The 27,587-nt window shown below is 38.7% G+C and overlaps 2 protein-coding genes across 4 annotated transcripts; both read right to left on the bottom strand.

Moving 5' to 3' along the window:
* Window positions 1-227: 227 nt before the first annotated feature.
* On the bottom strand, window positions 228-27,255 carry LOC133293298 (uncharacterized). Of its 3 annotated transcripts, XM_061491844.1 has the most exons (11): window positions 27,143-27,229; window positions 26,557-26,599; window positions 25,213-25,286; window positions 24,879-24,993; window positions 4,493-4,529; window positions 4,319-4,388; window positions 3,940-4,044; window positions 2,972-3,122; window positions 2,783-2,865; window positions 839-932; window positions 228-726 (listed from the first exon to the last, which is right to left on the bottom strand). In XM_061491844.1, the coding sequence occupies exons 3-11, from the start codon at window positions 25,244-25,246 to the stop codon at window positions 639-641; spliced, it is 777 nt and encodes a 258-aa protein (XP_061347828.1). In that variant the 5' UTR covers window positions 25,247-25,286; window positions 26,557-26,599; window positions 27,143-27,229; the 3' UTR covers window positions 228-638. The 3 variants fall into 3 exon arrangements, with proteins under 3 accessions (XP_061347828.1, XP_061347826.1, XP_061347827.1); XM_061491842.1 differs by lacking the exon at window positions 26,557-26,599 and having other exon boundaries at window positions 27,143-27,255; XM_061491843.1 differs by lacking the exon at window positions 26,557-26,599 and having other exon boundaries at window positions 27,133-27,247.
* Window positions 16,812-17,298, bottom strand: LOC133293299 (uncharacterized). The gene has a single exon (XM_061491845.1). The coding sequence runs from the start codon at window positions 17,226-17,228 to the stop codon at window positions 16,824-16,826; it is 405 nt and encodes a 134-aa protein (XP_061347829.1). The 5' UTR covers window positions 17,229-17,298; the 3' UTR covers window positions 16,812-16,823.
* Window positions 27,256-27,587: the final 332 nt, after the last annotated feature.

Here is a 27,587-nt window from a genome sequence, read left to right as displayed (position 1 = left end):
GTCATTTCAAGTGCATATCACCTGTGTCAAAATGAGTGAAGACTGCTCAAAATTATCCATTTGGACCTGCATTCAAGTTGCACCTTGAAAAAATTATCTCTCCCTTATTTCTTACCTAAATTAGGCCTTATGATATGTCAAATTGAGGTCTAAGTGTCTATTATGCCGTATAAATATTTGAGAGCGATTTAACTTGTAGATCATCTGGAATCAAAGAAACCGTGAAGTATATTAAGTGTCCTGTTAAATCAGCCACCTTGTAGGTTTTGATAAGAACATGAGATCTTGGTACACTATTCCTTACAAAACCCAAGTACGATCAACGCACTATGATGCATCACAAGCTACATAATATTTATCCGAAAACAAGATTATCATATATTAACTAAAACTCAATCGACAGCAGCCCAAAGTAACACTCAAGTCATTGAAGAATCCTCTCGAGCATAATATATTAGCAGCATTCCATCACCGCAAACCACCAAGTTTTGATTCAACAGTTCGCTGTCACTATTTTGGTTATGGATATCATGCATATCATTGACAGAACTCTCTAAGCAAATTTTGGAAAACATAAACATACAATAGACAAAAGCGGGAAAGCAATCTTTTCACATTTTGCTTCCTTTCCTTGTTAACTACGCAGAGTTCCCCTCGAGGCCCAATTTTGACGTTAGCCAAGCACAAACCTCATCCATCTCTTCTGGAATTGTGTAGTGGCCAAGCCTGTTAAATGTAGAACCAAAATAGAAGTCCAAACAAAAATTAAAAGGTAACACGGGATAAGGATTCTATAAAAACTAGAACAAAATCTTTGACAGGGATTTTTGTTTATTACCGATCATAAGATTTAAAAGTTACATCCTGAAATCCATTTGAACTTAGGCTCTTTGATGATTTTTCACCAAATTTATAGGGAACCACATCGTCACCTGAAATAATACACGTGCAAATGTTATTCTGTCCATAATTCCAAGTTAAATCACCTATAGTTGTAATGAAAGCAAAAATTAAGATTGATCTCCAGCAATATAGCAGTTTATAAAATGCTTATGCGCTAATAAACAAATGGAAAATTTTGTACCACCTATATGATTGGTATAAACCTTAAACGACGGCAACTAAATCAATATATAGTCGAAATATTACCAAAAATAAAAATAAAAATGAAAAATAAATAGTGGGTGTCTGGTCAGGTGTACCTTCTTTATGTTTTAATGAATCAAGGAATGTTTTGCAACATTTTTGCTAAAACATGACTTGCAGAATAGAAGAAGTGGACTGGTGCAACTACTTGGCCCTTGAAGGATTCACGTTATACACCTTGAAGCTTCTTAAGTAGTGTACGGAAGAAGTACATGTTTCAATTAAGCTTTTTTTTGTATTTAGAAAAGCTTATTGTCAAAATACTAAATCGATAACTTTTAGTTGAAAAGCTGTTTCGTGTAAAAATTGAGCAAAACCAAATATGGTCGAAATTGCAACTTTGCTATGTATATATATAGGAGGAAAAATAATAGTCTCATGATATAGGAGACTACTATTTTATGTCATAGACATATGCTCAGAGTAGAGAAGCCCAGGATCATTTGACACCAATTTATAATATGGTTGAAATTGTAAGCATGTGATTTGTAAGCATGTGACACTCTCAGATAAGGTGTCAAAGGACCTCTCTCTCTCTCTCTCTCTCTCTCTCTCTCTCTCTCTCTCTCTCTCTCTCCTTATATATATATATATATATATATATATATATATATATATATATATATATATATATATATATGAAAAAAATATGTATTCTTTTAAAGGATAGTTATTGTAGTTAAAACTAATATTTTTTAATTAATATTTAAATTAAAAAAAACTCTTTCTCCTCCGTGATTTCTGTTTCTCTCAATATGAAATATAATAGTTTTGACTAAAATGACAATTTTATATCCTTTAAAATGACAAACACTAATGTATATATATATATATATGAATATGAGATAGGATATTATTACTACTAATTAGTGTTACTACCAATGTCACTATTACTTTGTTTCACCGTTAGATCGATTATGTTGATCCAACGATTATATTTATTTCCACCTTTGTATGGTTATAATTCCCCATATTTAATGTGAAAACATTAAATATGGGAAACCATAATCATACAAAGGTGGAAATAAATATAAAGTATTAAATATAGAGAGAAGAAAAAAGATTTTTAGAAAGTTAAATCATAATCGTTGGATCAACATAATCGATCTAACGGTAAAACAAAGTGGTACTGACATTGATAGTAATACTAATTGGTAATAACAATATCCTCTCTCTCTCTCTCTCTATATATATATATATATATATATATATATATTTATATATATATATATATATATATATCCTACAGCCTCAACTCTAGGGCATTGTTATATGTTCAGTATAAAGGATACAGTGTGCATCCCATACAGTCCTTAGGTGTGTGGTTAGAGGAATGCTCGTCTGTTAAGGGTGTTTCCTTGCCCCCAAATTAGATATGTGAAAACATTCCGTCTTTGGCTTCTATGTGTTTTCTTCATGACGGCTGCTTCAAGGGTGATGCTATCCAGGATCTGCAGCCAGACTCAACAGGGTTGCAGCATTTAGTGTTTTTTAGCCCTGGTTTTTTGGATTTGCTTGTTTGTTTTTAATTTTTCCATTATGGAGGATTTTTTATCGGCCCTCTAGTTGTTCTATACCAATTTTCTCTTCAATGATTTCTCCTATGAGAAAATATATTCTAATTTCATAGAATTACCTTCTCCATGACAAAGCAAAATGGGAAAGGATTGAGCACGCCTTGTGGCTTCATTTACCCCTTGTAACTTGTTACTCAAGGTCCTAGACAAGAACAGAAATATAAAAACTTCATTAAATTTGTATACAGAAGAGGGGATTGGTAGAATCAAACTAACATGATGAGTTAAAATAGAACAGAAGGCCAGACTTTGCACATGGAAGCCAGCCACTTAAACCAACAGCTGCACTTAAGTTGGCTGGATAAGGATTGTCATTCCCATATTTCCCAGCAGTAAAGCAGGATGCAGAGTAAAGGGCAGTGGCTGCTCCCATGCTAAACCCTCCAACGCCAAGCTTAACTGCCATACAAATATCAGGCTTGAAATTAATATTAACACAATTTTTGTTTTCCTGTGGTTGACAAGAAGCAATATACATACAACGAAACAAATATAAATAGTATTATAATCACGTAGAATGAATTAAGAATTTCATTGCCCTCCTACAGCATCTGAAATTGAGGATTTACATTTTCAACCTATTCATAAATGTAGTAAGGTTTAGGGAAATTTAACCATATATATCAAAATTTATCATTTGACAAGGACAAACAAAATTTGCTAATACCATTATTAAACGATAAGTTATGCAAATGTGGTAAATCATTTGTAAAGCAAACAATTCAACGCAGATAAGTTATGTTGACCAAATTTGCATATCTTTTTCTGCAAGAAACAGAATTTAACTGAGATGAGATCTCCAAGTCAGCCAGCTTTATAATGTCAACATGGGTCGCAAAAGTTTCAGAAGTTAACATTTAATTATCCAAAAGAAGGATGCAAAATGCTCTTTTACCATTTTCCCCTTTTATTTATTATTGTTATTTTTCTTTCTTTATTATATTCTTTCTTTTGGTTCGCAAGTCCATGTGTGATTGTTAGATTACCTCAATTTAACAAAGATCAAGCCAAGGAAATTTTCTAAGTAATTACAAACTTGAATACGAGTAAATTGAACTAGAGTACAACTATTAAGTTCTAAGTTTTATGAAAACGTAGCATCAAAATAAACATTAGGAAACAAAACTTGGCATTGACAGATTAAATTTCTTTTAAAAAAGCATGAAATGAAGTTACAAGAAAAAAATTGCATCAAAAAGTCACTAGAGAAACCTACTGTCTGCAGGTTCTGTAGACAACAAATTTGCAACATGTGCAGCTGCAGCATCCAAACCTTCTACGTCATCAGGAGCATCTTCTGAAAGGTCCCCCACATCAAACCCTAAGACATTCAAGTTGCAGTTAAGAAATTTATCAAAGACCAATTTAAGGTCATTTTAAGTTTTAAACCCCAAAATATCAGCTCTGTCCTCAAATACATTTCCATACTCCATGTATTACAATAACCGTGGGAAGGATGCTAAATTCTACTATCAATAAGATGTGATTATTGTGCAACATCTATATGGAAGCACACAAGCCTGTTTATTATATGTAAACCATAAACGCTAGAGGTTGATTATCATTATGAGAGCCTACAAAACAATCAAACTTACAAGCAGTAGAGGGAAAGCCACCAAATATAGATATTGGCTGAGTAGGAGCGGTTGGACATATCCATTTAATCTGCATTATATAATTAAAAGATGTGATCTTACATGCAAATATATGCAAATAGGTATTAGTCATATATGTTCTCCTTTAATAATTCAAAGTTCCTGTGTCCTTACGTTTGGAAGAGCAAGGGTCTCCAATAGCTGGGACCAACTGCAAAAGTAAAGCAAAAAATGAGATTCTGTTCTGTCTTTTGAAGTATAACCACATGATTAAAACCATGCGAAAATATCAAGTTGGCTCAAATTGTTATTCCTACTTCCTTTGTCTGATTTATGTCTCTCTCTCTTTTGGATCATGTTTTGCGTTTGATAAAAAAGAACTGCACTGGTCTCAACTCTCAAATTGGACATTTTAAATATTACATCTTCATAAGCTTTTTCCTTTAATCATCAAATACACTAGGAGATTTGAAGGAATGAGTAAAGAGATGGATGTCAAAAAAAAAAACTCATTTAGACAGATTATTTAAAACTTGCATCAAAACTCAAGTAACAATATCAATTACCAACATGCTCTCAAATCATTCTTTGATAATGTATATTTTGTAACATATTGGAAATAAAATTTCTCATGAAAGATGGTTAATTTAATAGTTCTTGTTAGAATAGTTGTTTAGAATAGTTAAGTGTATATAATAGAATAGTCCCACATCTTGTGGGCTTAGCTCATTAGGTCATTTAGTCTCTTTAAATAGAGAACTCTTGTACAGTTGTAATATACAATTATTCAATCTCAAGTTGGTACCAGAGCTATTTTTTCTGGGGATCCGCTTCCGCTAAAACCCTAAGCCCATTGCTTGGGTGTTCTCTTCTACTTTGTCGTGCGTCCTTCCGGCAAGTCTTCATCATTCGTGTGTCCTTCCGGCAGATTCTCTACGTCGTTCGTCCCTCCGGCTTATTTCTTCAACCGTCAGAACCACCTTTCACCGCCAGAACCACTGTTCGTCACTGTTCACTGCCACCAAAGTACTATTTCAAAGTCAATTTCAACCGGAAAAGCCTGCGATTAGATCCCTCTCTCTCCAATGACCTGTTATATGGAAGACCCATCATCGGAGGAGCCCCCACGCGCCTTCATGCGCAGCTCCCTCTCCCTGCACGTGGTGCTCACACGCCACCCTTCATCGGTGCGTGTGCACTGTTCCGGGATCCTTTTTCGGTCGTTCTGGGACAGAATAACTCGGTTTTTCCTCCTTTTTCCAGATCTGTGCTTGGTTCTTTGTGGGTCTCACATTCGGCGCATGTTTCTTCTTGATTGACTATTGTTTTCCTCTGTTTACTTGGTTCTGCAAATTTTTCTATTTTGTTTTAATGGTAGCATCATCCCTTAATCACTCGGAGGTTAATTCTCCTTCTCCTCCTGCCAAAACTTCCTCAGATATCATCTCTGTTAATGTTGGGCCCATTACCTCTTCCAAACCGAAGGGTTCTGATAACTACAAGAATTGGGCCACCTTTGTTCGTGTCTGGTTCTTTGGACAGGGGCATGGGCGTCATCTCACTATTCAACCTTCTATTGTCCCTAAGGCTGAGAAATCTGATTGGGAAAGGATTGATAATCAACTTCAAAGTATTCTTTGGCAGTCTATTAATCCAATTGTTTTGGTTATTTTCTACTCTTTTCAGACACGCTGACGTGTGGGAGGAAGCCAAACTCCTCTCCACTAATGATATCCAGTAGCTCTACTTTATCATGTCTCAACTCATGAATTTGAGCAAATCATCTGATATTTAGATGGAAACATATGTTGGCAAAAGTCGATCTTTGATGCAGGCATACTTGGAATGTTGCCTTACCCTTATGATGCTTCTTTCATATCGAAAACAAGTGGAACGTCTCTTCGTGGTTACCACTCTTTTTGGTCTTCCCAAGGAGTATAATGTTGTCCGTGACACTATCTTGACTAATGGGGATCCTAGTCTATCACTGACCTACCAACCCTTCTTGAATCTCAATAAGAAACCAATTTCTACTCCCGATTCACCTTCTGTTGTTGATTCCACTGCTCTTGTTTCCCATACTGGCATTCGCGAGAACAATGGAGTGGTCGCGGTTGTGGCCGGAGCCCTGGTGGACTTGGTCAGAGACCTCGTTGTAGTTATTGTCAGCAACTTGATCATTTTGAAGATCGTTGTTACACGAAATATCCTCACTTGCAACCTTCTCTTGTTGTGAATATAGCTCAGTCAGACACTGCATCGTCTGGTTAAGTCTCTCTCTCACCTGCGGACTATGCTGCACTTCAAACTCTTCTCAGGAAGGCTTCTCCTCAGTTTCAGCCCTCCCCTCCAGATACTGATAATCTCGTTGCTTGTGTCTCTCATTTTACATCGCTTGGTCCTTGGATATTTGACTCAGGTTCTACCGATCACCTCTGTGGTAATAAAGAACTCTTTACATCTCTTATTTACTCTGATCATTTACCTTCCTTTACCCTTGTTAATGGAACTAAATCCCCAGTTCGTAGGATTGGACAAGCTCGTCCGACCTCTACCTTGACCTTGACTGTTTATTATATTCCTAGCATCCCTTATAACTTAATTTCTATTAGTAAATTAGTCCACTCCCTCACTTGCACCATTACTTTCTCTAACCATTCTGTTTCTGTGCAGGATCTGGGTAGAGGGAAGACAATTGAAGTGGGCCGTGAGTCACGGGGGCTTCGCTATTTGGTTGTGCCTCGTCTTTCAGTGGCATGCTCTCTCACAGAATCTCCACAACTTATCCACAGTCACCTTGGTCATCCAAGTCTTTCAAAATTACAGAAGATGGTTCTTCTTTTATCGGGTCTTCGGTCTTTAGATTGTTTGTCGTGTCAGCAAGGAAAGCACACACGCTCCTCCTTTGCCAATCAAGTCAATAAACGAGCTGATGCTCCTTTCTCTATTATTCATTCAGATATTTGGGGTCCAAATCATACTTAGTCTGTTTTAGGTTTTAGGTATTTTGTTACTTTTATTGATGATTATTCCCGTTGTACCTGGATTTATTTAATGAAAAATCCTTCTAAATTATTTTCCATTTACAAAAAGTTTTCTGATGAGATTCATACTCAATTTGGTGTTTCTATTCGTATTCTAAGTAATGATAATGCTAAGGAATATGTTTCTTTTGACTTTTCTAATTTCTTGGTTAAACAAGGTACTTTACATCAAACCACTTGTCCTCACACTCCATATAACACCTCATAAATCTAAATGTGAAATTATATGCTATAATGTGGGTTAAAAGGGAAGGATTAATGAAAATCCGAAGATTAAGGCCAAACTGAGTGAAAAGGGCAAAATGGTAATTTATCAAACATGTATCCCTAGGCATGAAAAAAATTGAGTAGAAGACCTCAAATGATAAAAGTAATGCCGAAAATGGATTCAGGACGAAAAATCGAGTGGATAGGCAAGTTTCAAAAAATTTGAGGAATAGTAATTTTTCCGGTGTAAAATATTGCGGTATAATTGTACCGTTAAGCGTGAAATTATGATCATTATTTTTATGAAGTAAAAATATGACGTGAACAAGAAAAATATGTAGGTTATGAATTTGTGGGTTAAATTAGGTGATTAATTAAAGTTAAATCGCATGTGGGACCCACCTATGACTTAAGTGACTTATATGTCACCATTTCTACACCTTCTCTCTCCTAGTTTCTTCTTCTTCCCCGTGTTCTTCTCCTCCATAGCCGTGAGAGACAAAGAATTCCCATTCCTTGTAACTTCACCAAATCTTAACCAAATCAAGTGATCTTTGGCTTGAAACTTGATGCAAATCACCATCTAAAGCCATTGGTGGTGCTCTTGAGCCATGAAAACCATGGGATTTAGTGAAAAACCCTACCCAAACCCGCGACCATGTGTTGAAAATAGGTGTTCTTGGTGTTGTTTCTTGAGCTATTGTTTGGGTATTGTGTGAGGAGCCTTTGACCTTGATTCTTGGTGAGTAGCTCTACTTGCAAGTATTTAATTTGGTGGATTTGAAATTGATGACCTAAAGCATGTGTATATGGACTGATATAGTTAGAGAGCTCAAATTGAAAATGTGTATGAGATAAAAGTAGCTTGGAATGATGTGTTTGAGTGATTAAACTCATAAAAATTATTGGTGAAATCATTGGATAACTTAGGAAAAATTTGTAATGGATGTTGTCATGGAAACCATAAATGTGTTGTGTGAAAATAGAATGGTTAGTTGTTGTAGAATGTGGTAATATGATTGTTTGAGGTGTATGATTGTTGAATTGGTAATTGAGATGAGGTATTGATGAATGTGATGTTTAGAAACCTTTGATGATGTATGATGAATGGGGGTAGTTGGGAACCTCAAATGATGATGCTCCTTTGGAGTTATATACTTAAAATGCCAAATAATGATGATTCATGTAATAAAATTTATTGTGATTTGGGATTCCATAACTTGGTGTATTTTGGTGGAAATTGGTGAAAATGAGAAATGTGAACATGAATTGTGATGGTTGGGAATGTTGGTAATGTGTAAATAATACGATTATATGATGAGTATGAGTGTGGAATTGGATTGAATACCCCTAGGTTGATGGGAGTGTGAAATTTGACCTATTGAGGTCATTGGTGGGGTGATGGTGTAAAAATGATATAAGTGATGTTGTATGATGGCAATTGGGGCTTAAATGAATGGTAGGTTGATATGGTGTGGTTAATTGGCCAATGATGATGAATTAGGAAAGATAAGAGTAAATAACCTTGGCCTAAGTGATTCTAATTGATTAAGAATTGTGAAATTGATGTGTTCTTGTAAATGGTTGATGATCATGTTGTTGATCATATAGGTTGCCTCTCTCGGACGCTATAGAAGCGGAATTAAGCTTGGAGCTTACGTTGAGGAGCATTGGCTTCGGAATGAGGTAAACCTTTGGAACTTGAGTTTTATTCCCTCGTGTGTTCCACCACACCTAGTGGAAGGTTGTGGTTGGATTTGATGCCTTTGATTACGTATAAATGTATGTTCATGCATTATTGACATGATTGTGTGACATGTTTGGAACATGTTGTGTGATAAAATTGTGATCTCTGGCCAGTAGATGTGTGTTGGTTTGGACTTCCGCTGGAGATATCCTTTGGGGATTCCGGTCGGGTTGTTGCCGTGGAACCGACTCTGGGAGCGGTACCAGGATGATCCAAACATGGGACTTCCGCTGGATAGGGCTCATGAGGAGTTCCAGTTGGGTTTTGCCATGGGGTCGTCTCAACCATGGGAGAGGCACCAGGAAGATTCTGGGAGTTATATGATGGGGTCCTTTAAGGGAATCCTGATGTGGATGTCCTTGGATTTGTGCCCAGTTGTTGTGTGATATTTGTATGTTATACATTTTATATGATGATCATTGTATGCACATTGAGTGAGCCATGGGGTGGAGTGATCCTCCAGTACCCTTGGTTTACTGAGATATATTTGTATATCTCACCCCGCGTTTGGGGACATCATTTCAGGTCTTGCTGAGCATGGTGGATCTCCGGGCAAGAGGCCCGCTTAGTGGAGGAGTAGAGCGTGAGGTGCATTTGGAGAGTATGACATATTGAAGGATTTCATTTGATGTACATAGTATAGTATTTGATATTTTGGACTTAGGTTATGAACTTGTTGCATGCGGACATTGCCATGCTCTTGTATATTTATGACTATATGTTAAGTCCTTTAAAATTGATGTATAGTTATGCCTCTTGTCATTTTGTATTTTGAGTGAGCATGGGACTTGTCCATGGCCACATAATAGTATTTTGAGGCATTGGAAGACTTGAGTTGTAAATAGACCATTGGTTGTGTAAAATGGCTATGATATTGCAAATGGTTGTAATGGATGCATTCATAATAAATATGCATGATGGAAGGGCCTAGAGCCTACATTAGGACATGTGTAAAATGTATATGAAGTAGCAATGTGTTAAGAGTAAGTTAGACCACTCATTTTGGGTCTTAAAAGTTGTCATCTGTTATTTTTGCTGCATAGTAATCGATTACTTTTCATTGGCAATCGATTACCTGCAACAGGGAACGAAAAATTAAGCTTATGTCTTCAAAGTAATCGATTACCAGAGCATTGGTAATCGATTACCTAGTTCAGTAATCGATTACCAATATCTGGTAATCGATTACCAGAAAACAGGGGAGCCCAATTTGAGGTTCTGACTTCTACAGTAACCTTAGGTAATCGATTACCTCAAGGATGGTAATCGATTACCACTGTGTTAAAATTTAAAAATGTGTTTTCTAAAAGCTAAAATGAATGGTATTGCTTAGAGAGATTATAATTGGTATGTTTTATACTTCCGCGAGTTTTGCATTTACAATTATGGCGTTGTTTTAATTGATTACGGAAATGGTTAATGTTTAAAGAAAGGAATGTAATAAAAGAAAAAGTTTACTCGTAATTTAATTAACTCAATTACTGTGATTGTAACTGCGCTTTATACCATATGCAATGATAACATTACCGGTACGTAACGGGCTGTTACACTCCACAACAAAATGGGGTGGCTGAACGTAAAAATGGACATATCATTGAAACTGCTCGTACCCTTCTTATTCATATGCAGGTTCCTCTTCACTTCTGGGCAGATACCGTACTTGCCTCTTGTTTTCTCATCAATCGCATACCTTCATCTGTGCTCAACAATGACATTCCCCCATAATCTATTGTTTCCAGATGCTCCTCTTTATCCTCTATCTCCACATGTCTTTGGTTGTACTTGTTTTGTTCATGATCTCACTCCAGGTAAGGACAAGTTAACATCCAAAGCCTTTAAGTGTATCTTTCTTGGTTATTCTCGTATTCAGAAGGGTTATCGTTGTTATTTTCCTGATCTTAAGCATTATATTGTTTTCGCTGATGTTATTTTCCTTGATCAACAACCTTTTTATTCTATCCCATCTCAGTTGCCACAGGTTGATCAGGTTCTTCCTGTTCCTTTTCTTGACTTGTTTTACCAGCTGCAGGTAACTCTCTCCCAGAGGAAAGACCTTTTGCCTCATTCCCTGCAGACAGCCCCTTTCTCACCTATCAGCGTCATCAAAAAGTGTCTCCTGTGAACTTCAACCTAGGTGACTCGTCGCCTTCTCCTGTCATCTCTTCCCCTTCAACTCCTTCAACAGTGGCTCTTCCCATTGCCCAAAGAAAATGTATACGTACTATCCGGAACCCTTATCCTCTTTATACCTTTTTAAGCTATGACTGTCTTTCTATTCCTTATTACTCTTTTGTTTCTAGTCTTTCTTCTGTTTCTATTCCCAAGACCACAGGTGAAGTGATGCTTGATGAGATGACTGCTCTTCATTCCAACGGCTTGGGATCTTGCCCTCGCTGCTGTTCGTCACTGGCCACTCCTTCAACTAGACATTAAAAATGTTTTTCTTCATGGTGATTTACAAGAAGTTTACATGGAGCAACCACCTGGGTTTGTTGCTCAGGGGAAGTCTGGGATGGTGGGCAGACTTCGTAAATCCTTATACGGCCTCAAGCAATCTATTAGGGCATGGTTCAGTCGTTTCAGTTCTTCCGTTCAGACTTTGGCTTAATCCGCAATAAGGTCGATCATTCTATGTTTATAGGTTCAAATCTCCTGATAAGTGCATATATATGTTAGTCTATGTCGATGACACTATTATCATTGGGAGTGATCACGCTGGGATTCGCCAGTTAAAACAATAGTTGTTTAGTCAATTTCAAACAAAGAATCTTGGTAAGATAGGGTATTTTTATCTGTCAAAGGAATATGCCTTAGATATCCTAGAGGAGACTGGTATGTTGGGGTGTAAGCCAGTTGATACACCCACGAATCCGACTATCAAATTATTGCCCAGACAGGAAGAGCCATTATCTAATCCTGGACGTTATCAAAGGTTGATTAGGAAGCTCAATTATCTCACTGTGACTAGGCCTGACATTTCTTTTGTTGTTAGTATGACTAATCAATTCCTTGACTCCTTGTGATTCTCATTGGGAAGTTGCTGTGAGGATCCTCCAGTACATCAAAGGAGCACCAGGGAAAGGCTTATTATATTCAGATCAGGGAAATACAGAAATTTGTGGTTATTCAGATACTGATTGGGCAGGATCACCCTCGGATAGGCGCTATACTTCAGGCTATTGTGTCTTCTTTGGAGGAAACCTGATTTTTTGGAAAAGTAAGAGTTAAATGTAAAAGAATACGTTGTGTATTGATCTGTGTCAGGGAGTTACAATATATAGAGACCCTAATGGGCTTAACTGCTTAAGTGTAAGGCCCAAACCTAATCCTAATACAGTCAGAATACAGTCAGACTATTTACGGATAAGACAGAATCCAATCATATCTAATCATATCATATTTAATATTCTAACACTCCCCCTCAAGCTGGTGCGTATATATTATGAGCACCAAGCTTGTTACAAATGTATTCAACCCGATGACCTCTAAGAGCTTTAGTGAAAACATCCGCTAGTTGATCAGAGGAGTTGACGAAAGCAGTCTTGATTTCTCCTGACTGAATCTTTTCTCGAATGAAGTGACAATCAATCTCTATATGTTTGGTCCTCTCAAGAAAGACAGGATTAGAGGATATATGTAGCGCAGCTTGATTATCACAGATGAGTGTCATGGGTTGTTTCTGTTCACAAAGATGAAGCTCCTGAATCAACTGCTTTAACCAGACTAACTCACAGGTAGCATTTGCCATTGCACGATACTCAGCTTCTGCACTAGATCGAGCAACAACAGGTTGTTTCTTGCTCTTCCACGAAATTAAGTTTCCTCCAAAGAAGACACAATAGCCAGAAGTAGAACGCCTGTCCGAGGGTGATCCTGCCCAATCAGCATCTGAATAACCACAAATTTCTGTATTTCCCTGATCTGAATACAACAAACCTTTTCCTGGTGCTCCTTTGATGTATCGGAGGATCCTCATAGCAGCATCCCAATGTGAATCACAAGGGGAATCAAGAAACTGACTAGCCGTACTAACAACGAAAGAAATATCTGGCCTAGTCACAGTAAGATAGTTGAGCTTCCCAATTAGCCTCCGATAACGTCCAGGATCAGATAACGGCTCCCCCTGTCCGGGTAATAACTTGACATTAGGATCCATAGGTGTATCAACTGGTTTACTCCCCAACATACCAGTTTCTTCTAGGATATCCAAGGCATATTTCCTTTGACAGATAGAAATGCCCTGTCTGGATTGCGCCACCTCAATTCCCAAGAAGTAACGCAGCTTCCCAAGGTCCTTTGTTTGAAATGTACTAAACAAATGCTGTTTTAACTGACGAATTCCGTCTTGATCACTTCCGGTGAAAATGATGTCGTCAACATAGACTAACAAATAGATACACTTATCAGGAGATGTAATCCTATAAAACACAGAATGGTCAACTTTACTGCGGATTAAGCCAAACGCCTGAACAGCAGAACTGAAGCGACTGAACCATGCTCGAGGAGACTGCTTGAGACCATATAAGGATTTCCGAAGACGACACACCTTTCCAGACTCCCCCTGAGCAACAAAACCAGGTGGTTGCTCCATGTAAACTTCTTCTTGTAAATCACCATGAAGAAAGGCATTTTTGATGTCAAGTTGAAGGAGTGGCCAGTGACGAACAGCAGCAAGGGCAAGAAAGAGGCGGACTGACGCCATCTTAGCGACCGGAGAAAATGTATCGCTATAATCAAGCCAAAGATTTGAGTAAAACCCTTGGCAACTAAACGTGCCTTGAGACGATCAATATGGCCATCAGGTCCAACTTTCACAGTAAAAACCCAGCGACAACAAACTATAGACTTCTCTGGAGGAGCAGAAACAAGGTCCCAAGTGCCATTGGAATGAAGTGCAGTCATCTCATCAAGCATTGCTTGGCGCCACCCTGGATGGGAAAGTGCTTCACCTGTGGTCTTAGGAATAGAAATAGAAGAAAGACTAGAAACAAAGGTGAAATGAGGTGAAGAAAGACGGTCATAACTCAAAAAGGTATAAAGAGGATAAGGGTTACGAGTAGTACGTGTACCTTTTCTTTGAGCAATGGGAAGAGTCTCTGATGAAGGATTCGGAGGGGAAGAAGCAACAGCAGTGGGCGATGAGTCAGCAACAGTCGAGTCGACAGGAGGCACAGTTTTGTGACGCTGATAGGTGAGAAATGGACGGTCTTCAGGTATAGAAGCAATAGGTTGCTCATCTGGAATAGGAGCACCTACAGCTGGCAAAGACAAGTCAAGAAAAGGGACAGGAAGTACATGATCAACCTGTGACATCTGAGATGGGATAGAATTAAAGGGTTGTTGATCAAGAAAAGTGACATCAGCGGAAACTAAGTAACGCTTAAGGTCGGGAGAATAACAACGATAACCCTTTTGAAGACGAGAATAACCAAGAAAGATACACTGAAAGGCTTTGGATGTTAACTTATCCTTACCAGGAGTGAGATCATGAACAAAACAAGTACAACCAAAGACATGTGGAGTTAGAGGATAAAGAGGAACATCTGGAAGCAATAGATTATGAGGAATGTCATTGTGGAGCACAGATGAAGGCATGCGATTGATGAGAAAACAAGAGATGAGTACAGCACCTGCCCAGAAGTGAAGGGGAACCTGCATATGAATAAGAAGGGTACGGGCAGTTTCAATGAGATGTCTGTTTTTACGTTCAGCCACCCCATTTTGTTGTGGAGTGTGAGGACAAGTAGTTTGATGTAAAGTACCTTGTGTGGCCAAGAAATTAGAAAAATCAATAGAAACATATTCCTTAGCATTATCACTACGTAGAATACGAATAGAAACACCAAATTGAGTATGGATCTCAGTAGAAAACTTTTTATAAATGGAAAATAACTCAGAACGATTTTTCATTAAATAGGTCCAAGTGCAACGGGAAAAATCATCAATAAAGGTAACAAAATACCGAAAACCTAAGACAGACAAGGTACGACTTGGACCCCAGATATCTGAATGAACAAGAGAGAAAGGGGCATCAGCTCGTTTATTGACTCGACTGGCAAAAGAGGAGCGTGTATGCTTCCCTTGTTGACATGAGACACAATCTAAAGACTGAAGACCGGACAAAAGAGGAACCATTTTCTGCAACTTTGAAAGACTTGGATGACCAAGGCGACTGTGGATAAGTTGTGGAGATTCTGTGAGAGAGCATGCTACTGAAGGACGAGGCACATCCAGATAATAAAGCCCCCGTGACTCACGACCCACTCCAATCATTTTTCCCGTACCCGGATCCTGCACAGAAACAGAATGGTTAGAGAAAGTAATGGTGCAAGTGAGGGAGTGGATTAACTTACTAATAGAAATTAAGTTATAAGGGATGCCAGGAATGTAATAGACAGATGTCAGGGCCAAGGTAGAGGTCGGACGAGCTTGTCCAATCCCACGAACTGGGGCTTTGGTTCCATCCGCAAGGGTAAAAGACGGTAAATGATCAGAATAAGTAAGAGATGTAAAGAGTTCCTTATTACCACAGAGATGATCGGTAGCACCGGAGTCAAATATCCAAGTGCCAAGTGATGTAGAATGAGAAACACAAGCAACGGGATTACCAGTATAAGGCTGAGACTGAGGAGAAGCCTTCCTGAGAGGGGTTTGGAGTGCGGCATAGTCCGAACCTGAACCAAATGATGCATTGTCTGACTGAGCTATATTTGCAACAATAGAAGGAGAGTTAACCTCCGAGAGATCAGGAGATGCTGCTGCCATTTAAAGATAAAATATAAAAGCCGTAAACGAAGGCAAACGATATCCAATCAAGAAGAACCACGCGTCTAAGGTCAGACCCACGGAGAAACAATCACAGATCCAGAAAGGGGAGGAGAAGAAGAGCTTCTCTGTCCAAGACCGGCCGGAAAAAGCCGCCGGAATAGTGCTCACGCGCCGGCAGAAGGTGGCGCGTGAAGCCCACGCGCATTGAAGACAGGTGGCGCGTGACGGCGCGTGGGAGATGCGTTGCTGACCGGACCACCACAGACCTGGTCGCCGGGAAGAGAGGGTCCTGATCGCGTGAAGTTTGGTCGGAAAAGTCGCCGGAAAAAGTCTCCGGTTGCCTGAACAGTGATTCTGACGGCGGGCGGTGGTTCCGGTGGCCGTCGGAGGTGCTGACGCGTTTGGAAAAATCACTCAGAGGCTGTTTACAGCCCTAGAAGGCTTGCCAGAAGGACGCACGGCAAGAAAGAGGACTCCTAAGCAGTGGGCTTAGGTTTTTAAAGCAAAAAACAAGGTTTCTGAGCGGAAGCGAGGGTTCCTAGAACGAAAGAGCTCTGATACCAAGTTAAATGTAAAAGAATACGTTGTGTATTGATCTGTGTCAGGGAGTTACAATATATAGAGACCCTAATGGGCTTAACTGCTTAAGTGTAAGGCCCAAACCTTCGCAAGCAATCTGCAAAACTGGTAACAAGATTAGCACACTTCAAAGGGTCCTTGATATGTTCCTTGTAACATGCTAAGGAAGCAAGCTTCTCAGCCATGCAAGGCTCAGGCTTTGGGTTTGGAAGCTTATACTCTTTATCATGGAGATCCTTTGCCTTTTGGTTACTTCCTGCAACATGTTCTCCTCCTGCTTCTGCAATCTTTCCAAAACCTTCTCACTTTCCTGAAGCACAGACTGAATGCCTTCTAACTCTGAATGGGCAGGTTGTACAGGTAATGTTGCAGGTAGAAACAGAGGGGGCTGCACTGGCCACCCTGGAGCAGCTGCACTCTCGGGCTTTCCAGTTAAATTTGATTGGGGCTTATCAGTCCCTCTTGGCCCCTTACGTCTAATCCTTCTAGTTTTCTTCTTTACGACCGCATCATCAACAAGCTGATTAACAAGGTCATTGCCTATCTGAATTGTAAACTCACCCATACTACTATGGTAACTCCGAATCGCACGATAATGACGATAATTTTCGATTTCGCGAGTTATCGCACTAAACTAAGGATATTGATAATTTCCTCGGTAACGGAGGCAGGTTGCATCTCTGCAAGTGCAAACCCTAATACGATGGCCCAGACTCCAGCTAAAGCGACCTCACTCTCATTCACACAATTCCAAGTGCAGCGGAAGCGTGGTGGGCCCATAACCCACAGGTCCCTGGATCGAACCAGGCTCTGATACCAAGTTAAATGTAAAAGAATACGTTGTGTATTGATCTGTGTCAGGGAGTTACAATATATAGAGACCCTAATGGGCTTAACTGCTTAAGTGTAAGGCCCAAACCTAATCCTAATACAGTCAGAATACAGTCAGACTATTTACGGATAAGACAGAATCCAATCATATCTAATCATATCATATCTAATATTCTAACAGTAAGAAACAAACTGTTGTTGCCCGATCTAGTGCAGAGGTCGAGTATCTGCAATGAGAGTTGCTACCTGCGAGCTAATCTGGTTAAAGCAGTTGATCGAACTCCATCTTTGTGAATAGAAAGAGCCAATGACACTCATTTGGGACAATCAAGTTGCGTTACATATATCATCTAATCATATATTTCATGAGAGAACCAAACACATAAAGATCGATTGTCACTTCATTCGAGAAAAGATTCAATTTGGAGAAATCAAAACGACATTTGTCAACTCCAATGATCAACTTGCGGATGTCTTCACTAAAATGCTCTTAGAGGTCCTCGAGTTGAATACAACTTGTTGTAACAAGCTGAGTGCTTACAATATATACACATCAGCTTGAAGGGGAGTGTTAGAATAATTCAGTGTATATAATAGAAATAGTCTCACATGTGAGCTTAGCCCATTAAGTCATTTAGTCTCTTTAATAGAGAACTCTTGTCCAGTTGTAATATACAATTATTTAATCTCGAGTGTTTTAAAAAATTATAAATATCAATAAAGTTAATCAGGAGTGAGCCACTTGAATTCTGTTGATTTGAGAATTTTGGTGGCAGATATAGCTCATGCATGCAAGGATCAATCTACTTGAATATAAAATAATATGTTGTGTATTGATCTAATTCAGAGAGTTACAATATATAGAGACCCTAATGGGCTTAAGTGAAAGGCCAAGACCTAATCCAAACAGAATATTTACAGATAGGAAGTAATCCAATCATATCTAATATATTCTAACACTCCCCCTCAAGCTGGTGCGTATATATTGTGAGCACCAAGCTTGCTACAAATGTATTCAACCCGAGGACCTCTAAGAGCTTTAGTGAAGACATCCGCTAATTGATCAGAAGAGTTGACAAAAGCTGTCTTGATTTCTCCTGAATGAATCTTTTCTCGAATGAAATGACAATCAATCTCTATATGTTCGGTTCTCATGAAATAAAGGATTAGAGGATATATGTAGCGCAACTTGATTATCACAAATGAGTGTCATGGGTTGTTTCTGTTCACAAAGATGAAGCTCCTAAATCAACTGCTTTAACCAGATTAACTCACAGGTAGTATTTGCCATTGCACGATACTCATCTTCTGCACTAGATCGAGCAACAACAGGTTGTTTCTTGCTCTTCCAAGAAATTAAGTTTCCTCCAAAGAAGACACAATAGCCGGAAGTAGAACGCCTGTCCGAGGGTGATCCTGCCCAATCAGCATCTGAATAACCACAAATTTCTGTATTTCCCTGATCCGAATACAACAACAAACCTTTTTCCTGGTGCTCCTTTGATGTATCGGAGGATCCTCACAGCAGCATCCCAATGAGAGTCACAAGGGAAATCAAGGAACTGACTAGCCGTACTAACAGCGAAAGAAATGTCTGGCCTAGTCACAGTAAGATAATTGAGCTTCCCAATTAGCCTCCATAACGTCCAGGATCAGATAAAAGGCTCCCCCTGTCCGGACAATAACTTGACATTGGGATCCGTGGGTGTATCAACTGGTTTACACCCAACATACCGATCTCTTCTAGGATATCCAAGGCATACTTCCTTTGACAGATAGAAATGCCCTGTCTAGATTGCGCCACCTCAATTCCCAAGAAGTAACACAGCTTCCCAAGGTCCTTTGTTTGAAATGCACTGAATAAATGTTGTTTTAACTGACGAATTTTGTCTTGATCACTTCCGGTGAGAATGATGTCATCAACATAGACTAACAAATATATGCACTTATCAGATGTGATCCTATAAAATACAGAATGGTCAACTTTACTGCGGATTAAGCCAAACGCCTAAACAGCAGAAATGAAGCGACTGAACCATGCTCGAGGAGACTGCTTGAGACCATATATGGATTTTCGAAGACGACACACCTTCCCAGACTCTCCCTGAGCAACAAAACCAGGTGGTTGCTCCATGTAAACTTCTTGTAAATCACCATGAAGAAAGGCATTTTTGATGTCAAGTTGAAGGAGTGGCCAGTGACGAACAGCAGCAAGGGCAAGAAATAAGCGAACTGACGCCATCTTAGCGACCGGAGAGAATGGATCGCTATAATCAAGGCCGAAGATTTGAGTAAAATCCTTTGCAACTAAACGTGCCTTGAGACGATCAACATGGCCATCAGGTCCAACTTTCAAAGTAAAAACCCAGCGACAACCAACTATAGACTTCTCTGGAGGAGCAGAAACAAGGTCCCAAGTGCCATTGGTATGAAATGCGGTCATATCATCAAGCATCGCTTGGCGCCACCCTGGATGGGAAAGTGCTTCACCTGTGGTCTTAGGAATAGAAACAGAAGAAAGACTAGAAACAAAGGTGAAATGAGGAGGAGAAAGACGATAATAGCTCAAGAAGGTATAAAGAGGATAAGGGTTACGAGTAGTACGTGTACCTTTTCTTTGAGCAATAGGAAGAGCCGCTGGTGAAGGATTCGGAGGGGAAGAATCAACAGCAGGGTGCGATGAGTTAGCAGGAGTCAAGTCGACAGGAGGCACAGTTTTACGACGCTGATAAGTGAGAAATGGACGGTCCTCAGGTACTGAAGCAATAGGTTGCTCATCTGAAATAGAAGCACCTGCAGCTGGCAAAGACAAGTCAAGAAAAGGAACAGGAAGAACATGATCAACCTGTGACAATTGAGATGGGATAAAATTAAAGGGTTGTTAATCAAGAAAGGTGACATCAGCGGAAACTAAGTAACGCTTGAGATCGGGAGAGTAGCAATGATAACCCTTTTGAAGACGAGAATAACCAAGAAAAATGCATTTAAAAGCTTTGGATGTTAACTTGTCCTTACCAGGAGTGAGATCATGAACAAAACAGGTACAACCAAAGACATGTGGGGATAGAGGATAGAGAGGAACATCTGAAAACAATAAGTTATAAGGAATGTCATTATTAAGCACAGATGAAGGCATACGGTTGATGAGAAAACAAGAAGCAAGGACTACATCGGCCCAGAAGTGAAGAGGAACATGCATGTGAATAAGAAGAGTCTGTGCAATCTCAATGAGATGTCTATTCTTACGTTCAGCTACTCCATTTTGATGTGGAGTGTGAGGACAAGTAGTTTGGTGTAAAGTACCCTATGTGGCTAAGAAATTAGAAAAGTCAACAGAAACATATTCCTTAGCATTATCACTACGTAAAATACGAATAGAAGCACCAAATTGAGCATGAATTTCAGCAGAGAATTTTTGATAAATAGAAAATAACTCAGAACAGTTTTTCATTAAATAAATCCAAGTACAACGGGAAAAATCATCAATAAAGGTAACAAAATACCGAAAACCTAAAACAGACACATTATGACTAGGACCCCAAATATCTGAATGAATAATTGAAAAAGGAGCATCAGCTCGTTTATTGACTCGATTAGCAAAGAAGGAGCATATGTGCTTTCCTTGCTAACATGACTGACAATCTAAAGTCTGAAGACCGGATAAAAGAGGAACCATCTTCTGTAATTTTGAAAGACTAGGATGCCCAAGACAACTGTGGATGAGTTGTGGAGATTCTGTGAGAGAACAAGCAACTGAAGGACTTGGCACAACCAGGTAGAATAGACCCCGTGACTCACGGCCTACTCCAATCGTCTTCCCCGTACCCGGGTCCTGCACAGAAACAGAATGGTTTGAGAAGGTGACAATACAGTTAAGAGAATTGATCAATTTACTAACAAATATTAAATTATAAGGGATTTAGGAATGTAATAGACAGATGTCAAGGTCAATGAGGAGGTTGGACAGATTTGTCCAATCGGGCCTTAGTGCCATCAGCAAGAGTAAAAGAGGGTAAATTATCAGAATGTGAGGGATGAAAAGAGTTCCTTATTACCACAGAGGTGATCAGTAGCACCTGAGTCAAATATCCAAGGGCCAAGTGATGCAGAATGAGAAACACAAGCAACGGGATTACCAGTTTCTGAAGCAGAGGCCTGAGACTGAGGAGAGGCCTTCCTGAGAAGGGTCTGGAGTGCTGCATAGTCTACAGAGGAGAGAGAGACTGTACCATTTGAAGCAGTATCCGATTGAGCTATATTAGCAGCATAAGAAAGTCGCAGGTGAGGATACTTTGTGTAGCAATGTTCCTCATAATGACCAAGTTGCTGACAATAATGACAACGAGGTCGCTGACCACGTCCTCCTGGGCCACGTCCTCCCTGGCCTCTACCACGACCACATCCACCTCCAATGTTCCCACAAAAGTCAGTACGGGAAACTAGAGCAGTGGAATCAACAGCAGCAGACAAACGTCCACCTCCAATGTTCCCGCGAAAGTCAGTACGAGAAACTAGAGCAGTGGAATCAACAACAGCAGACAATGCAGGAGCAGATTTCTTATTAAGATTCAGAAGATGCTGATACGTCATTGATAAATCAGGATCCCCACTAGTCAAGATAGTATCCCAGACATTATCATATTCTTCGGGGAGACCAGACAGTGTGGCAACCATAAAAAGACGTTCCACCTGATCACCGATCAAGAAGAGGTGCGCACAAAAAGTCAGACCCACAGAGAACCAACCACAGATCTGGAAAGAGGAGAAGAAGGCGAGCTTCTCTGTCCAAGACCGACCGGAAAAAGCTGCCGAAATAGTGCACATGCGCCGGCAGAAGGTGGCGTGTGAGCACCACACGCAGAGGAGATGGGTGGCGCGCGAGAGCTTCGATGGTGGCCGGACTTCCACAGACTTGGTCGCCAGGAGGAGAGGGTTCTGATCGCGTATGGTCCGGGCTGAAAACTCGCCAGAAAACTTCTCCGGCGGCCTGAACAGTGACGGACGGTGGTTCCGGTGGCCGTCGAAGGTGATGACGCGTTCGGGAATAACTCAGAAAGGGTTTACAGCCCTTGATGGCTTGCCAGAAGGACGCACGACAAAGAAAAGAGGACTCCTAAGCAGTGGGCTTAGGTTTTAAAGCGAAAACAAGGTTTTAAGCGGAAGCGAGAGTCCCCAGAACAAAAGAGCTCTAGTACCGACTTGAATATAAAATAATATGTTGTGTATTGATCTAATTCAGAGAGTTACAATATATAGAGACCCTAATGGGCTTAAGTGAAAGGCCCAGACCTAATCCAAACAGAATATTTACAGATAGGAAGTAATCCAATCATATCTAATATATTCTAACAAATCTCATAACTTTTGTTCTAGGAATTAGGTTGAACACCCGTATTTATAAGGGATTCAACAGCTGTTGACAAATTTCCACGTACTTAATTGGACCAAGAAACATTATGCACTCACAATTAATAAATCTAAATACCTAGACTGAATAAAATACTTCGATAACTATTCATTATCAAAGTCCCAAGAACTATTTACTTTTGGAAGTAAAGCCAGTTCCTGACTTCATGCTATTAATTATTCAGAGTATTAAGTATGCAAGTATAAACTTCATTATATTGTGTTCTTGGAGCATAGGCTCAACACTCATGCTGAATATAAGAATGCAAATGATGCTAACTAAAATTAAATGTCCTACCAAAGTTCCACCACTTATGTTAAGGCAAAGATTGAGAGAGAGAAAGTAAGAGAAGGAGTGCAAGTGAGAGAGAGAGAGAGAGGGGAGGGCATAGAGACAGAAAGAGAAAGAAAAAGATAATTTCTTTGCTGTTTTCATTCTTTGGTCTGCTGGCCTTAAAAAGCCCAAGTCAACTTACCAAAAAAAAAAACACGGAAAGTAAATAAAATGACAACAATTCAAATTCGAAAATGAGCAATTAATTTGCAGATCCTCCTAGCTAGCAATAACAATAAAATAAAATCAGCCCAAATCCCATAATAGAAAGAATCTCCGGCAGCCACTATTAGCAATATTGCGATTTGTTCGCCTTGAATACACGTGGAGTAATTGCGTGTATCAACTTAACTAGGGTAGGAATCTCTAGGCAGTCACAAACACCTTTACAAGTCTAAATATCTATTGACAAAAAAGCTATAAACAATCTGATACGGACCAGCATATGAAAGTGTACAAGAGGGATAAAAAGAGGAGGATTTGGGCCAGGCCCATTGCTGAATTAGCAGAGGATTCCCAAAGTGACCCCCAACAGAATGCATAGGTGGCTGAAGTTGGTTAAAAGTGGTGTGAAGGGGAGGAGAGTGGGGCATTGGAAAATCTGAACTGGAATTGGGACCTTGGGAGAGAGTAGAGCCTCTCTAATTGCTCTAAACTATCATTTCCCTTTTTGCTGTTATTTTTCCTTTTCTGCTATACAGATTTCACAGAGATTGTAGACATTTCCATCATTGCAATTCTGTTTCTTTAAGCTTGAACCGTATCTTGTAATTTTCAGTCGTTGAAATACAAGATTCCAGCATTTATTTTCCAATTTCTGTGTTATTGTGAGTTGAATTGTTTGAACTTGAAAGGGTTTTATCACAATCTATTACTATTGATTGGATAAATCACAAATTTAATATCAAAAACCCAAAGAAAACCAAAATAGAACTCTTGTTTTTGTCAAAATTAAAAACAAGTGACGGGATACAGAAGACAGATCAGACAAATATTTGAGCCTGATTGGTTTATCCTCTGGAATTAACTGGTCCATTTTGGCTCCAAGAAAGTTAAATAAAATCAAATTACAAGCAATAATAAATTATCCAAAAGGGTCACCAAACAACATCAGCAGTAAACAAGATAATTAAAAATGATCAAACTGTTACTTCACTGATATATTAAGAGATAGGGAAAATGGAATTATATAATGTAAAAAAGTCAAAACTACTGAAATGTAAAAACAAATATCTCACTTTCCTTACCATTATATTAAAATTAGCTTTAAAGATACTTTCAGAAACTCATCCAAGCAAATTGACAGGAATAAAATTATCTTTGCATTTTTTTGCAAAGAAGTTGTTTCCTAGACTCAAACCCGTGACCTTCCAGTCACAAGGAGTGATCTCACCACTGTTCCAAAACTCACCCTCAATGAAAGGGGTTAAAAAATTGAAAATGCTACTGAGCTAGCAAACACAGTTAAAAAGTAAAAACACCAAAATTTATGACATCATACCTTCAATTCATAACTATCGAGGTGACAAAAGCAATTATTAATAAAGCATGAAAAATAAAAGGGCATTAAAACATATCTCCCAACCATGAATGAATTTTCAGTCATATGAATTTGGGAAAGAGCAATAGGAAATTTCATATCACCTGGAGCCGTTATCCCCGAGGCCATGCAACCAAACTATAGTTGCTTGGTGTTTACCTTTAGGCCTGACAACATAGGTTCTTCCAAACTCAAATGCTCTTCTAGCAGATCTACCACCTGAAATGGGGATATATTAAAGTAAATGGTTGGGTGATAACAAAAATATAAGAAAAATGGTAAATTGGTTTTCCTTCCAATAACTCCATGGTAGTTAATACCAGTCAACCACACAAAGCAATCCAAGATACTGACTAGAGAACTCCCCAGTGGATAAATTACACCCTCAAGTCACAGCAAAAAGCCAGATGGAGGTGTTGACTACTGAGAAAAACTTACCAGCAGAACCAAGTGATGGTGCAGCAAAGCTCATGTTTGCCACTAAACAAAACACCGATTGAGCAGTCTTAGAGCTGCAATAACCAAACATTGACAATTTGGAATCAATAACTAAAATTCAGTTAAGTGGACCAGACCCGTAACGATAAAATGCCAAGAGTCAAAGAAGATCCGGGAACTCTACCAAGAGTACACGGTCAGTTTTGAAATTACCCAAGTTGACTTAAAAATTGTTGGTTAAATGACTCTCTAGGTCCCTATAGTTCAAAAGTTTTTAAAGGATGCCTATACTTATAAAAACTTTTAAATAAGTCCCTGTTACACTCCATCGATTAACATTTACAATCATCTGCAAACTTGTGATGCTGTTACTAGCTAGGTTGAAAATAATGAAGCTATAGTGGAATAGAATTGCATAGCACACCTTGCCCGCTAAAAACTCAACGCTACGCTACAATTTAGGGTAATAGTAGTAGCAGCCACAATAGCCGAAATTTGTATTTGACTCAACATTATATTCCCTGAATTTTGTTAGTATTTTAACACCTATGTGACAGTATTTGCATTTCAATGAATTTATGCTCCAGCCTTGATGTTTGAATATTTTATATTTGAACTTTTACATGTGTGTAGAATAATTTGGTATGACATTTATGTGGACTTCGTTGTAGTAGCTATACCACTATAGTAAATTTGGGGTCGGCCACTACCTGCCATTGATAACTAAATTTTAGGGACTTAATTATAAAATCTTATAATTAGCACGACATAATTAAAAACTTAGTTAAACTAGGAACCTACTAGGAACCTATAAAAAAAAATTAAGAGTATAGGGTCCCCATAAAAAAATTTAAACTATAGGGGCCTGTTTAAAAACTTAGCTATAACGACCTACAAAATAATTTATCCAAAGTTGTCAGTACATGTAAAACTATGTATTTCCATTTCTTCACTGTTTTCTTCATATTTAAAATCATGAAACCATTTAGGAACTCCATACTTATGTATCTTAATTCAAAGAAGAAGCTGTATTTCAAGAAATAAAGGTAAGCACCATATGGAAACCAAACATCTTGAACCAAATACAAGACTGGTCGCATTATCCAGATTTCTAGAATGTTAAAATTACAATAACAATGAGTATCAACTTCAAAAACCAAAATATGTATGCAACATATGAGAGCTTAAAGGAGTTATCTTACATGTTAAAAAATAAATAAATAAATAAATAGAAAAGGAAGGAGGGAGACAGTGAAGTTTATTTCTAAAACCAGTGAAATAAAACTAAAGCAACTCAAGAAATGCAGATATCATGGTGTTTGGGAAAACTGGAGTGAAAAGTACCTGAGACATTGGGTAGGTTGACTATCTCAGGTCATTAGGATTGCTAGAAAATAAAGCAAATATTTCAGAGAAATTTTGTTTAAGAAAAAAACTAACGTGAGATAAATAACCGGTCCTTAGTCTGTGCTTAAATTTTTTCCAATGAAGACAGTCCCAATGGTTCCAGGGATTTTAAAATAAATCTCTCATATCAAACAAAAAGAATCCACATTAATGTAAGTATCTACGTATCTATGTGTTAACCACAATGTCAGAACTAGTTCAACATTGTTCAAACAAGGCCCTGAAAACACCGCCAGAGAAGCGCCAGGACATCCACAGGAAAAAAATAATAATAATAAAATTTGACAGTAAATCTCTACAACGATTATATTGATGAGAATCATAGCTAAAAATAAAACCAATATATCCAGAATATACAAATCATCACCCACAATTCATAAATAGAAAACAAATATCTCCAGCTAAAAATTAATTTTGAAATTAAAAGGAAAGAAAAGGAGCATCAAATTGCAAGGATTGATTCTAGCACAAGAAGAAGAAGAAAAATGCAAGGGCGAGCGTTCCAATTTTTACAGATTAAAACCTCTACGGCTGTGTTGATACTCCAAAGACCAAAATGCCCGAAGCTCTGTGTTGTGTTCTTCGTATCGTCGTTGTTCTTTTTCTCCTTCTTCCGTATAATAAAACACTCACCTTGCTCTTCGGGTATTTTAAGCGTTTACTCTTATTATTTATTTACTTTATTTAACGTATTTTATTTTATTTTATTTTTTTGTAATATTATTTAACGTATTTTAAGTTAGATGATGTCATTATAAGTCGTACTCAGATGGTGCGCAGGATAATATTGACCGTTGGATCTAATGGATGTGTTAATGCCACGTGTCGTTGACGAGGAACTGATACCACGATTCGATTACTAGCAGATCCGAAATCCCAATGTGGTCCACACCACTAAAAAAACTTGGTCGGGCTGGCTTACAGAGGCCTATGGCTCAACCTATATCAGGTTAGATATGACTTAGTAT

The sequence above is a fragment of the Gastrolobium bilobum genome, unplaced genomic scaffold (assembly GCF_033153095.1).
Source record: "Gastrolobium bilobum isolate Gb01-03AN ecotype WA unplaced genomic scaffold, APGP_CSIRO_Gbil_v1 utg55075, whole genome shotgun sequence".
NCBI classification, from domain to species: Eukaryota; Viridiplantae; Streptophyta; class Magnoliopsida; order Fabales; family Fabaceae; genus Gastrolobium; species Gastrolobium bilobum.
Note: the sequence above shows the minus strand (reverse complement) of the source record. Positions and strands in the feature narration are given on the sequence as shown.